The sequence below is a fragment of the Asterias amurensis genome, chromosome 7 (genome assembly GCF_032118995.1).
Source record: "Asterias amurensis chromosome 7, ASM3211899v1".
NCBI classification, from domain to species: domain Eukaryota; kingdom Metazoa; phylum Echinodermata; class Asteroidea; order Forcipulatida; family Asteriidae; genus Asterias; species Asterias amurensis.
This window is the reverse complement of record NC_092654.1, coordinates 5469997-5484691: the sequence shown is the minus strand read 5'-3', so window position 1 is coordinate 5484691 and position 14695 is coordinate 5469997. Positions and strand designations below refer to the sequence as shown.

The following is a 14695-nucleotide window of genomic DNA, read 5'->3' as shown; positions in this document are numbered from 1 at the left end:
GAAATGTTAGCTTGTTTACCGAAAACAACACAACGTGTAGGCTTTATTTGACCAAAATGACGCCATTACGAAACCTTGGATTGTTAGAAAGATTATTTTACTGTGTAACGTAAGATTGTTTTCTTCCTTGTTTTGTTTTTTCTTGTTGATTCGGGGAAGTTTTTGCGGGGTGAAGACGCATTGATTTTTATCACATGCGCAATGGGAAGTTGCATCTTAAACAGCCGATGGGGCAGCAGCGGCGGTTTCTTTTGAGGTTTTACCGAGCGCTCGCCGCGGGGTCGTGAACTTCTGCGGCGGGCCGGCGGCTGATGGCGAAAACACAAAGAACAAGCAGACATACTTGGTTGTAAAACGTATTTTATTTAATAGGGCAACTCAAAATGATGAAACTACATAACGACGACGGCTTTTCTAATACTCAAACACAGATTTCTTTTAAATAATCGGACACTCTTTTGGTATTTTCGATATCATTTAGGAACATCGAAATTTTCAAAACATCGAAATTATTTTCGATATATCGAAAATCCCATATTACGATATGATTATAAAAGTGACATCGGCGATTTCGATGTCAAAAAAATATCGAGTTTTTGAGTATTTTCGATATATCGACGGACGTTAGCCTGAAGTGTCTAAATAATTTCCATTGGTCATTTGAAAGAGTTTTTGCATTTCATCGTGTGCTTAAAATAAAAAGTAAAGATATTGCTCATGAATAGTACAGTTAAGGTCAATAACAAGATATAACATTTAACATTTAACTTGCTTGTAGTAAGAAGTTACACTTGACGCCTAACCCTTAACATAATAAATGTAAAACATTATGCCACAGGTTTCAGTTAAAGGTGTTGCAGCTTTCAGTAGAGAGGTTAGTGTGTTTAAGAGGATTGGAGTCATGTACCAAGAAGGAGCAAGGTATACTACAAGAGGTGATGGTTGCTTGCTTACAGAGCCTTGTAAGAATCATCAAAGGCAGTCAATCTCAACCATCCTCACAACTTGATCTTCATCTTGAATCTACAGCTGCAGTCGTTGAGGTATATTGCATTAACAAATACGCTTACTCAGATTGACTTCATAATAACTCCCATTTTACTGAATTTTGACAACAATCAAAATGAGACATGTTTTTGGAATTTTGACTCTGCGTTTATCTGTGAAAATGCCAGGGTGATTGATTTCAATTTCCAAGAGCTGTTAGATTCCGCATATCATTTAAACTTATGTTTGATTTTTTTTAAATTTGATATTTAACATTAACAAATTAATTCATATTCTTAATGTTTCTATTAGTTAAATAATTTGCTGTACTTTTGTATTTTGATTGTAAATCTGTATTTTAATTCAGCCTGTTGGCTGCGACAAGCCGATGTGAATAAACCAGGAATAAAAAAAGAAGGAAGTAATAAACTACAAGGGAAACTGAGGGGGAATATTTTTTAAGATCTTAAGGGGTGTTCAATTTCTGCTCCGGTAAATATTTCTTTGTTCAGCCTAAGATTAATTTAATATTCTTATCATGTAAATGTAATTTGATTTCTTTTACAGCATATAAAAAAGGATTGGCTATCTGGAACGCCTGCCCTAAACCAAGTGTGGAAATCCTTTGTCAGGAATGGTCTGAAGCACTGCTACCAGTCCAATAAGATGATACAGTTATTGTCAAGCCTAGTTGAGCTGATGTACCAACCCAGAAAGTGTGCCCCAAATGATGAGATACCACTAAAACAGGCTTCCACAATCCTGCCGCTACCATTGTTGTACCAGATAGTACTCAGTCATTCAAAGTTCCTGCCTACTCTTTTGGAGGATTCAACGGATGCTGAAATTGCTACAACCAAAGGTCAAATCATTTCCTTTCCACATGTTGGTTAAAAATAATTGAAAGGTTAAAAGGTTTACAAACTAAAATCTTCTGATCTCTTTTCAACCTTTTATTTTGGCCGTAACTGGAGAGTGATATGAACAAATATTTACAGGTCTCTTGTTGAGGTCTGCAGACAAGGAACTGGAATGCAGACTTGGTTTCTGTTCATGGAATCACAAATGAGCCCTATAGGTTGTCAAACCATTTAAGTACTGTCTATACATCATCAGAATAGTTTGAAACGGTGCTAATATGTAAAATTAATTTAGCTGTAACGTTATGGTGAAGTTGCCAATTTACACTCCATCAAAGCTTGCTATTTCAAAACTTATATCTTGAGAACCATAGCTGTTATGAATTGAATCTTGCATCATCTGTAATAATTCTTGTATGCATGTTATTTGTTGCACTTCTTCAACTGACTTCATGGTGGGGTTAAGAATGCTGTGAATTCATTGTCATGTGGTTCCAGTGTACTCAGCTAGTGGATAGTTTACTGATTAAGTGTCTTGCATTGTCCATCAATTGTCATGGTTACCAAGACAAGTAATAAACTCCAAGTTTGTATTTGTTTGATAACAGAATCCTTGGTGTTATTGATGTTGACCATGGTACGTCTAGAACCACTGTGCTGTCATAAAGCTCATTACCCTGTACTGATTGGAGCTTATAATCCCACCCTGAGCACAGCAAATGCTGCACTTCTCATGATTCTACGACAATATGAGATGAATCAAGCAAGCTCATTTGAAGACAGGTAATTCAAAATTATTTCCTTATTCCACTTGTTTAGGGGCTTTGACCTCGAAACTAAATGGTTTTTGTTTTTAAGTAACATGTTTTGTTTGTAAGTAAGCGCTTTGAGGAATGCCAATTCATATTGCGCTATAGAAATACTGTTTTATTATTATTATGTTCTTGGCTGTAAACGAATTGAACATAATAAAAATGGAAATTTTGCTACTTTCCCTTTTCAAAATAAAAAATAAGGGGGCAATGCAGTTGCCAAAGAAAATATAATTCTCTGCTGTTTTTTCAAAAGAGTAAACTAGTAACTGGTGTGTGCCTCTTAGCTGTGAACTACTGCCAAGCAACACCCATATCAGCAATTAGTCCTAAAAGAATTGAACAGAAAGAGCTGAACGTCCTCTGGAAATCATTGATAGATAACATCATTAATGCTAGCGACTAACTTCTTCAAGTTATTTCCTAACTCCACTTTTTTTAGGGGCTTTGACCTCAAAAGTGAATGGCTTTTGTTTTTAAGTAGCATGTTCTTGGCTTTAAAGGGAAGGTACACCACTGGTAATTACTCAAAACAAATATTAACTAAAACTGACTTGGTAACGAGCATTGGGGAGCTGTTGGTAATATAAAACATTGTGGGAAATGACTCCCTCTGAAGTAACGTAGTTTTTGAGAAAGAGGTAATTTCTCACTAAAATAATAAAAGACTTCTAGCTAGAAGTCTTTTATTCCTATCTGAAAGCACACAAATGCATCCAACAAGGGTTTTTTTCTTTCATCATTTTCTTGCAACTTCGATGACCAATTGAGCTCAAATCTTCACAGGCTTGTTATTTTATGCTTTTGATGGGATACACCAAGTGAGGACACTGGTCTTTGACAATTACCAAGCGTGTACCTTGTCTTTAAATGAACTGAACATACCATGAATTGAACCATGGAGGAAGGAAAAGAAGGAGCTCGAACGACCCGCAAAACCGCAGAGTAACAAAAGAATACTCTGACAATGCCCCTGTCTGGCCAGTGGAAAAAGATAGGAGACCTCCAGCTGGACGGCCGATTAACGAGTAGGATTAAATCTCTTTGTACAGAACGTGTGGTACCGCCAGTCTGCGCTCTTTGCCTGCGTGTAAAGTTGAATCATTGGAGACTAGAATTGTGAATATAAACGTTTTCATTTACCGTTTGTGGTGTTTCGCTGAAACATCATGGCATATTTTTACATTTTTTGTGACTTTCCGGTCAATAGCGGTGGATCAAAATTTGGGTATAGGCACACGAGGGTGGTTGGTATTCAATTGTGTTTTTCGATTTGGTGAGCACAAGTGTACATAATTTTTATCAGGTCTCAAAAAAGTTGTTTTTCTGTATTATATCCATACGACATACGACACCATAGTTGAGTGAAGAACCAAGTGTGCACGCGCAAACTCACATACGCCAGGTCGCCCATTGTCTGTATAAGATATGTGGGTGATTACGAGGTGTCGTTAAACGACCGCGGTACCACAGGTTCGACTTTTGAAGTCCCTTCGTTCGAGCTCCTTCTCTTCCTTCCTCCATGATTGAACATAGTAAAAATCTGATGCAAATTTTGCTTTTTGCCCTTTTTTTAAATACAAAATAAGGGGCAATGCAGTTGCCAAAGAAAATATAATTCTCTGCTGTTTTGTCAAAAGAGTAAACGAGTAACTGGTGTGTGCCTATTAGCTGTGAACTACTGCCAAGCAACACCCATATCAGCAATTAGTCCTAAAAGAATTGAACAGAAAGAGCTGAATGTCCTCTGGAAATCATTGATAGATAACATTGTTGCTAACGACTAACTTCTTCAACAAAATAAGTTAGGTCACCATGAGGTATCACCAGATCACGGTTCATTTTACGTTCACTAAGTTTGATTTTATTAGGTCACATTTCGATAAATTCAAAATCTTTGCATAATATTGTTGGAAATGGCCATTGTGATATGTTAGTTTTCCTTGGACTAGTCCTGTTTGAACGTTCTGTCTGGTTCAAACGAGGAGGATCACACAAGAAATTATTATGAAGAGTAAGTAAATGGCTAAACAACCAATGTTTACAAAGGTTTTTGAAAGTAACTTTGTAATTAAATATAAATATTCAGGTTTTTACTTTCCTCCTCCCCATTTTAAAATTGTTTTCACTTATTTTAGTTCTGTATTTTTGATATAAACGTTTCACCCAAAAATACCAGAGTTGTTGGTATAATTCTGATTTCTGACAAAATGTAATTATAGCATCATATGAACAAGAAGTTTCAGAAGCTGCTGGTAATTGATTGCTGTGTATATGTTTCAGTTTCAGATATATTTGACCAAAAGTAATACCTAGCTGGCACCACACACTTACATTATGTTTCTTTTGTCCCAGGCCAACTTCATGGGGCCAAGTTGCGATATCAAAACATCAATCCCAGAAGGCACTTGGAAAATCACTATGGCAACAGTCAACCATGAAAGAAATACTACAACAGCTAGAGCCAGACACGCTGCAAGACTCTGCTATTCACTTTCCTCTTCATCGGAAGTTACAGGTAGATCGTGTGATTAACCACAGGATGGCAACTAGTTTCACTTTTCATAAACCAATGTACATAGGGCTACGTGTGTACGTTTCACTGGTGTTTGTAGTTCTGTGCATTCACAAAAACTTGTGGCATTAAAAAAAAAGGTCAACAACATTTGTCAGGATAGTTATGACTGATGCTGTTCAACATTAAATGGGATATAGTGTTGTGACTTATTGCACATTCATTTTGATGACTCACGCATACGTTTGACCTCTTCACTTCTTGTAAATCATATTTTTACCTGAAATTGTCTGTCTTGGAGGGGTTATATAATCACAAAATCATTTACATTATATTATTCCAAAATGCTAATTGGACATGAATTTATAAATTTAAAGTTTTCTTAGCAAGAACCCCTCATTCTATTTCATTGCAGAGACTGTTCAACAGCTGTTTCATGTAACGGTCATGACTTGGAATGTCAAGATGCAAATAGTCATTGATCACAGAGCTAACAATTTTGCATTAATCGCACAACCAGGGAAACAAAGTGTACGCACATTCTATGAGGCTGGATCGTACAGGGGCTCGTCTGGCTAAATTTGCCCCAACAGTGCTCTAGTTTACAGAGTATCAGGCTTTTAACCATGTATAGATGCATTGAAGTTTTTTTGCTGATAAGAAGTGGATTTGTCCTAATATTCTGATTATTAAACTAAATAATTCTGTTTGTTTGCCCTGTATGTAGATTGCCTATGATAGTAGTACACCTGACATTTCGTCTCATCGGTATGATCCGTGCTTTCTGTTTCCTCTCTTCAGTCATCTACTTGCACCAGGTCAGTAAATAACCACCGCTACTATTTCCCTCTCTCTCTCTTATCATAGATTCATGGTATCAGATAGATGTTTGCCACCCAAACTGGGATAGCAGTTACATGTATGTCTGCTAGTTGAACTTATATAAAGACAGATCCTGTGGTCTAGTGAATAAATGGTTCCTAAACACCAATAATGCTGTGTAAAAGATCTGTATGCACACTGTGCTTATTGTGCGGAAACTATCATATAACCTTTTTTTCTTGTGCATCATTATTTGTATTTTTTTTGAGCTGGTGCGTGCATGAGAAACCATCATAATTCAAAGCCTTTGTTAAACAACAACTGAAAGATTTATATTTATGATGTCTAAGACTAGCCTGGGTAGCTTCCAAGTTTGAGCAAAGCTTATCAGTTTTGTCCCTGGTAGAAGTGGCTGAAATCCTTCACAAGTTATTGGAGACTCAATTGCTCTGGTACAGTCAAGTCCTGCTGTCTGTTCAAATTTCTTCAGTGAGCTGAAGCAGTTCGCATTCTTGATATACTTCAATATACATGTATATGAATAGAGCAGGTAATTTGACAAAACATGAACATGTGTGAACAAATTCAAGTTGTTTGTGTGACGCTATCATTATGTTAATAAATTTGAATTAAAAAAGGTACAAGGGAAGGTCTGAAACTTAGTGGCTAGGTAACATTTGTCTTTAGATATTTTAAAATAGGTAATAAGAAATAGCTATGTATTACAAACACACATTAAGTTATTCATTATTATTTGTTTGCAGAGTGTTTAGTAGACTGCCAACAGTTTATTGAGAGTCGTGCCTTGGCACTGACCTTAGCTGGTCTGAGTAGTTACGACTCGGATATGAGGCAAGCGGCTTACCACATCATGACGTTTTATCTTGGTCACTTAGAAGGAGCAAGATTCCGTGGTCGAAGAGAGGTAAGCAATCAGATGTCAAGTAAACAAACTGATAACTTGAAATCTCTCATCATGCTCAATGCATTGGGTTCTGTGTGTTGGAGAAAACAAACAGCTGAGGTTGTTGAAACAATCAACAATTGTAATTATTTGTATCTTTCCCAATCAGTTTGTGGATGCACAAACTTGTTGGTGCAATTTTATTGCCATAGTGGTACTTTGTCTAGATACTGCTTACTTTAAAGTAATCTGGTTTAATGGGTTTTTACCCTTCTTCTTTTCAATTCTAGTTTGTTTCCATATTCTGATGTTTACATGCTTAACCCTTTATACATTGTTTAACATTTTCCTCTGTTGATAGGTTTACTACCTGATGCACTGCCTCAAAAACTCCATAACTGAGCCCAACATGAGAGTACCGTGTGTGTTGGGTGTGTTCGTTGCTAGAGCAGCTTTACTGATGCTTACGCCAGAACACTTCCTCTATCCAGTCATTCTGCAATATCTCTTGATTAAACCTCAGCTGCAGATCACTTCTGTTCCTCTATTCTCTAGACTCGTATATAGTAGTAGCTTCAAGGTAATTGTGGAATTATTTTCTGATTTTACAGTGGTTCAACATTTTTTGTGAAAACTTGTGAAAACATTTAACTTGGTATTGAAGTTGTGGATTTCAAATTAAGTGAGACATAATAGAATAAACTTTATGCAAACTGCTTACCGACCAAAAAGGACCACTTGCCACCTGTGGATTAACATGCTAGTGCTTCATGCCGTTTCCCAGGTCAGATCCTAAACTTGGTTGTGTTGGATCCCTTGCTGAATGATAGTTGCTGGATGAATTGCTTCTGACTTACACCGAACATACTTATTGCCAAAATAGGGAGACCACTAAGATTAGGCATAGGACTAGATAGCTCAGTTGGTAGAGTGCTGACACAGTGATCCCGAGGTTGCTGGTTCAAGTTCCAGTCTAGTTACCAGAATTGTTGGCTTATAAGCCGCAGTTTATACATTGATTTTGGCCCTTTTTTGAACTCCTGCGGTTAATGCACCAGGTGACTTGTATGCCGACATATTAATATTAAAGAAAAGAACCAAGCGTACATTCCTGTAAGAAAGATCGATTGTAAAGTAATCTAAACGCAAATATAAGACAGACTGGAAAAACCATAGACCACCAAACTGACTCTGAAAATTCTTTTAAAAAAAGACAATATTTTATGCAATGTGGACGGCTCCACCAACCTTGTTCGCCGTTTTAAGGCCTTGCCTCATCAGCTCGTTTTTATTCCTAGATGAATGGGTCACAAAAACTCCCCTCTATAATTTTTTAAGGAAATCCGACTGTGAATTTAAAATAATTCATGACTGCAGTTGATATATGCAGGGTGGCTTATACGCTGACACCTAAATCTTATTTTTTATTTTGTTGGGCATTACACGCCCCGCGGCTTATAAGCCAAATATTACTGTAATACTTTGTTTGTTTAACCCCAATTCATAAATACCCCAAAAAGTTTCTCTGCTCCTATTGGTGGAGAGCGCGTCACGTGGGGGTGTTTAAACGGTTGATAATGACCAGTGTTAATGACAGGCTGACTTCCGCGTGTGAGGCGCGCAAGATTATCACACGGAACGCAATTCATAGCTAGTTGTAACAGCGCATAATCTATTTCTAAGCGCGCGCGTGTAATCTATTTCCAAGCGTGCGTGTAATCTATTTTTAAGCACGCGCGCGTACACACAATATATTTCAAACTTTGAATTTTCAACTGTCAAAGTGTCTGTAATTGTATTTTTTTAAAGTTTTTTAACAAGAGGGCATTTATGAATGGGAATAAAAGAGTAGTGACTCGTTCTTATCACACGGCAATTCGACCCTGCCGGGTTTAAACGGCAGTGTAAGAACTCGTCGCTACCCTTTTATTCCCTTAATCATTTGAAATGAATTTCCATTTGTACACATGACAACTAATCCCTTTGACCTATCACTTGTTCTTCTCTAATAGCATGGAGAGGAGTGTAGCTGGATGGTGTCCTTACTGACCGATGGGCTCCAGGATTCAGTGGATGTGACTTTCTATCAAAGGAACTCTGTGTTCACAACACTCATGGCTTTCTATCAGTCGAAATTAGCTACAAAACAAATCAAGGTATGGCTTAAAAAGGAAATGTCAAGAACTCAATCATTGACTTGTGTATTTCATGGCTTTGTTCGACAACAATAAGAACAATTTATTACCACAACTACAGTATACAGAAACTTTTAAAGCATTTGTTAAGTATGTTTTAGCCAAGTTTCATCATTGGTTTTGTAGTGCTCATTATTGAATTTGCTGAGCACCATTATCTGCTTGACAGTTTGATAAAACAGTCATCGCATAAGAAGTATGATACTAGATTCATACATTCATTGCAACACATTGTGTTGATGTTCTGAATTTATGATAGTTAAAACAACATATGTAATAGCAAGCCTCAAGTGCTGACAAAGGCTTGAGAGTCTCTTATTGCTCTTCATCTGAAGGAGCTGCATAAATTATCATCTTGGGTTCGATTCCTGGCCAGGGCCATATGTGAGTTGAGTTGTGCGTTGGTTCTCTGCTGTGCCACAAGGGTTTTCCAGACCATCCAGTTTTCCTCCCTCAGGAAAAATCAAACAAGCCTGCTTTTTGAACACGCTGTAGCCGTGTCCTTCGCAATTCAGCTCACAGCTGCGAGTAAGGATGATTAGCCCCCCATATTATTATTAAATTATTATTTATTAAGATATTGTTATTTATTGTTTATTCCTGCTTACTTTTGATAGGATGGGATTTTGCAGCTGTTAGACAGAGCTTTGGACATACAAGACTCAAGACACGCTCTGACCAAGCTGTTAATGCCATCTCTGCTACCAATGATCACAAACACAAGGTATGGTACAACTTCAAATATAGTAAATGGCAATAGTGCCATGTTTGAAACAGGCCTTACTTTGCATTTTTGGTAAAAATTGTTCCTTGCACAGCTTAAAGGAACACGTTGCCTTGGATTGGTTGAGTTGGTCAATAAAAAGTGTTTGGATCGATATAAACACATCAACAAAAGTAAGTCCCCCCCTAAACAATTCGCCATAACGTCGTAAGGTAAAACATTTTACCAATACAACTAATTAAGAAATAATTCTATGACATGTTCCCTAAGTGTTGTTTGAAAATGAAAGATGTCCATGAGTTCATGGCTGAATGAGCTCAAATGGAAGACAAAAGCTGCTCTTCTCAAAAGTCACAAAGGTTGCGTTGTGTTGTTCACCGATGAGAAGAGAAGTTGCCTGGGTCACATTGATAGCCGGAGACGGGTGTGGCGTCGAGTAACATGAGAGCAACATGCAGTGCTGTGTTCAACCAGTTACAACCTATGGTGGTGGGAGTGTACTGTCATGGTGTGGGGTGGTATAAGCCTTACCAGGAAAACATGTGCAGATTGCTGGCAACCTGACAGCACAACGATATGTTGACGACGTGCTGCGTCCAAATGTTGCACCACTTGCTGCAGCCCATGGTGGAGCATTTGTGTACATGGATGACATTAATGCCTGACCACACAGAGGGAGAGTAGCTTCTGCTTTCCTGGCTGGTGAAGGCATCGAGCGAATGGTGTGGCCGGCAATTTCGCCCAACCTCAATCCCATCCCTGTGGGACCAGCTGAAGCGATCTGCATATTCCCACATCAACGCCAACAGCAACCTGGCTCATCTGTCCCATCTTCTGCAAGTTCAGTGGAATGCCATCCCACAGCAGCATGTCACTAGACTGATCAACACCAGGGCCCAATTTCATAGAGCTGCTTAGCACAACAATTTGCTAAGCATGAAATGTTTGCCTTGATAAAAAAAGAGGATTACCAGCCACATTTCTACGTAATTTTCAGGATAAGGAAACAACAGCTGATCACCAGGTAATAAGCAATATGCAACAAATGAAAATTTGGTTGGTAATTCTGTTTTTATCAAGGAAGAAATTTCACGCTAAGCAAATTTTTCCGCTTAGCAACTCTATGAAATTGGGCCCATGACGGTGCCAGGCGGTCATTGACAGGCGTGGCCGGTACACGCGTTAGGCACCTTGTCAAAACTATCCCCGGGAATATTCAGGGATGTCTGTCCCGGTTGTGGTTTTCTAGGCGGGATGAATTGTTATTTAGTTTCTCTCCCGGTCGGCTGTCTCCCGGTGGTGGGCCACTCTGTTCCGGTCTATGTTTATACTCCCCCGCTGAGCTTTCTGCGGTTTGGCGCTGATAAGATCTTACACCCTCCAGGGCTTTTCAGCAGCACAGGGCTTGAAATCTATCAACTGTGATTTTTAAATAACCTTTGCCAAAACAATAATGTTCCAAACATCAATCTGTGCTGCTAGTTTTTGGTATGCTAGGATAGTGTTTAAATAACTTGTATTACAATTGATCCCTTATTGTGAAAAAACCCATCATGAATAAAGTTGTTTGATTAGGCATCATCGTGGCACAATATTTTTACTCACGTGAAGGTTTTTTTTTACCCATCATGGAAGAAGACTGCATGGAAAACTTTTGTTAGGACAACCTTCCTCCATGGAACAACATATGAACTACACGTTGATTGTTTTTGAACCTATGATATTTAGTTTGAGAGGGTCGAGGGTTACGTACTACGATCGTCGCAAAAGTTGTGCAGCATTAATAGCAGGACTCAATAGTGTAGCGATATTTCTTCACACGATTAAAACAATAGGTCAAAGTTCTTGCATTTCTCCAGTTCATATATGCCAAAAAGCAACGGTTTAAATGATTTCTTAACATAAATAAACAACTGTTTGTTCTTACTTTGCAAGTAGAAAACATAAGAGTTTAGTTATAAAATCCCAAGTCACCGTCCATCTCAGAATAAACAGGGAGTGTGACAACTTTACATGTACATGTATATGTCACCATGCAGTTCGTCCACGCCAGTTGTGTACATAGGCCTACAATGCGTGTGTGTCTGTGTGCCATTTGAGCTCACTCAGCCATGAATTCATGCACATCTTTCATTTTTAAACAACACTTAGGAAACTTGTCATAGAATTATTTATTAATTAGTTGTAATGCTAAAATGTTTTACCTCCATGTTATGGCGAATTGTTTAGGGGGACTTACTTTTGTTGATGTGTTTAGTTAAAAAAGATGTTTTAAAAGTAGGATACAGGATCCACACAAATATGCCTCGAAAGCTGCATTGTTTTCCTTCAACTTTGTGAACTAACATGGTCGGCCATTTTATGGAGTAAAAAAAATTGACTCCACAAAATGGTGTGCCTTGTTAGTTAACGATGTTTAAGGAAAACCATGCAATTTCGAAGCATATTTGTGCAGAACATTATATTCTACTTTAAAAATATCTTTCAAACCATATATAACATTTTATAACAAAAGGTTTCAAATGCTTTTTATTGACCGACTCGACCGATCCAAGGCAATGTGACCCTTTAATGCTACATAAGTATCTCCAAATCCACAAGGATCAATTCTGTCAATCAAAAACTTACCAAGTTTAACTGTATCCACACTTCTCTGTGATGGTATGAGATTGAGTACATGATGTATGGCAGTTTACAGTGTGTATAATTGTTTGTTTAACAACAGGAGTGAATCTCAGCAGTCACACCCATCTATTGTGAACCTATTGAAGAAGATGAACCCTGTCAATACAACGCTACAAGACTCCCAAGCTATCAGCAGTATCATCAAGTATAAACTCGGCTCATCATAAACTCAATCAGCTTTTTATAGGATTGATAAATGAGTAGAAAGTTATGCCAGGTGAATTAAAGGATTTGGGTACTTTTTTCAAAATGCCAACAGATTTACATTAAACTTACTCAGTTTGAAGATAATGATGGTAGAAAACTTCCCTTAAAATATTACTTGCTGAGTTGCTGTATTTTTTGTCAAATGAGAAACAAAAGAAGTCACAAAAATAATTTTGTCTCACTCTCATTTGGACGAAAATTATTTTGCATGTTTTTTAAAAACGTATAAACCAGTTATGGTATGTTATGGTAAAATACCATAACTGGTTAATACATTTTTACATGCTATAATTGAGACTAAAATAATTTTGGTGACATTGTTTATACCCATCTCTCAAAAACTACAGTACCTCAGCAAGTAATATTTGAAGGGTAGCTTTCTACCATCATTATCTTAAACTGTTTAAGTTTAGTGTAAATCTGTGGACACTGTGTAAAAAGTACCCAGACTCTTTAAAGGGTATAAACCGTTAGTTCAACAACTTAACAGGTCTTCATGAGAATAGACTGCTTAAAGATTTACTGTTCAGTTTTTTTAATATCCAATGTACAATATTATGTGTATTTATATTTGCAAACTTAGTGGCAAGTACTAGGGCTTTGACTACAGCTCATAAAGAGAGCTCTTTAATGGGAGTGAAATAATCCAGGCATAGTGAGTTGATTCAAATGATGAATCATATGATCAGGGACCTTATTGCAATATTGCAATGGCCACATTCAACAAAGACTTCCAACCAATGTATGCATTCCCTGTTCTTACCTTGTTCTACACAATAAAAAAAACAACCAGATGCATATTTTGTGCATATTTGTTGTTGAAACAAAGATTCATAAATCAGGCAAGGTTTGCAGTAGCACCATGTGTTTTTAGTAGTGATGAGATTTACACATGGTGCTGCAGCAAACCTCGCGTGATTATACTCCAACCATGCAAAGTTGCACGTTCCACTTGTGGGCAATTCCACGATAACTTGTAGCTACACTTTATGGTGTCCTTTTACATACTTCAGGCTCCAGTTATTAAACATATTTGATTTGATTCTTAATGTTTTGTAATTTGAAAGCCAACATCCAAGGCTAGATCCTCATAGTAATTTGATGAGAAAAATTTAACAGTTGTATACATTGAACTGCTGTGAATATACAGATCCTCGTGCTACATACGTGCAGAGGACAAGCTAAAAAATAATCATTATTTTGATCCTGTCCTAAAACAAAAATCAATAAAGTCTAACTGATTATATGAGAAGTAACTATGATGCCTAAGTTTATTATGGTAATAACAGTATGTGCCTGTCTTAGTTTCACATTGACATGCAATAAGCAGTGTACTCATGCTACAGCAACTCGTGCTATAGTTTGTCCGGCCATTACAACTACATATAATTGCTGTTATTTCACAAAATGTCAAAGTTTCTTAAATAGAAGTCCTCAGCAGCTTGTAAAATGATAAAATTTATCTTTTTTTAAGTCCAAATAAACACTTTATAAACACAGTTTTTAGGTGTTTAGGTTCTTTCACAATTTTGTTCATTTGATTTTTCGAAATGTTTTATCATCCTTTTTAAGGCCACTTCCAGTATTGAAATGAATAAATCTGGCTCTGTGCATGATACCAACAACGCTGTACAGTAATTTTACAGGAAAGTGGTGTCCTTCATAAGGCTTCATATTCAACCACAAAACATCAACCATCATAAATCTCAGTATTAATTTCTCTAGTAGCGTACTGGTAGAATCTTGGGGGCAAACAGTGCCTAGGCACTCCAGTCTTCTTCTTTCTCACACCCTCCCTCCTCCCTATGCTGCCCCAACCCCAACGCCACCAACGCCACCCCAACACACTCTCCCCTTTCAATCAATAGACCGTATTGAGTATGACGTCATGTTCAAATATCTGCCCTACAAGATGGCGTCTGCGAGCGATTGCGCATGTGTGTGTGCTTGTGCCGTAGAAATCGAACCGGGAATGCTGCGTGCT

At 37.6% G+C, this 14695-nt stretch overlaps 1 protein-coding gene across 2 annotated transcripts in view; it reads left to right on the top strand.

The window, feature by feature from the left end:
- Positions 1–14213, top strand: part of LOC139939719 (nucleolar pre-ribosomal-associated protein 1-like) — a 40927-nt gene extending 26714 nt beyond the window's left edge. For both annotated transcript variants that reach the window (XM_071935810.1, XM_071935809.1), the window contains exons 20-29: positions 839–1043; positions 1555–1849; positions 2456–2630; positions 5015–5177; positions 5902–5992; positions 6761–6921; positions 7262–7480; positions 8913–9056; positions 9713–9819; positions 12545–14213. In XM_071935810.1, coding sequence (XP_071791911.1) covers positions 839–1043; positions 1555–1849; positions 2456–2630; positions 5015–5177; positions 5902–5992; positions 6761–6921; positions 7262–7480; positions 8913–9056; positions 9713–9819; positions 12545–12671 — 1687 coding nt within the window. In that variant the 3' untranslated portion in view covers positions 12672–14213. The remainder of the gene's footprint in view (positions 1–838; positions 1044–1554; positions 1850–2455; positions 2631–5014; positions 5178–5901; positions 5993–6760; positions 6922–7261; positions 7481–8912; positions 9057–9712; positions 9820–12544) is intronic.
- The last annotated feature ends 482 nt before the right edge of the window (positions 14214–14695 follow it).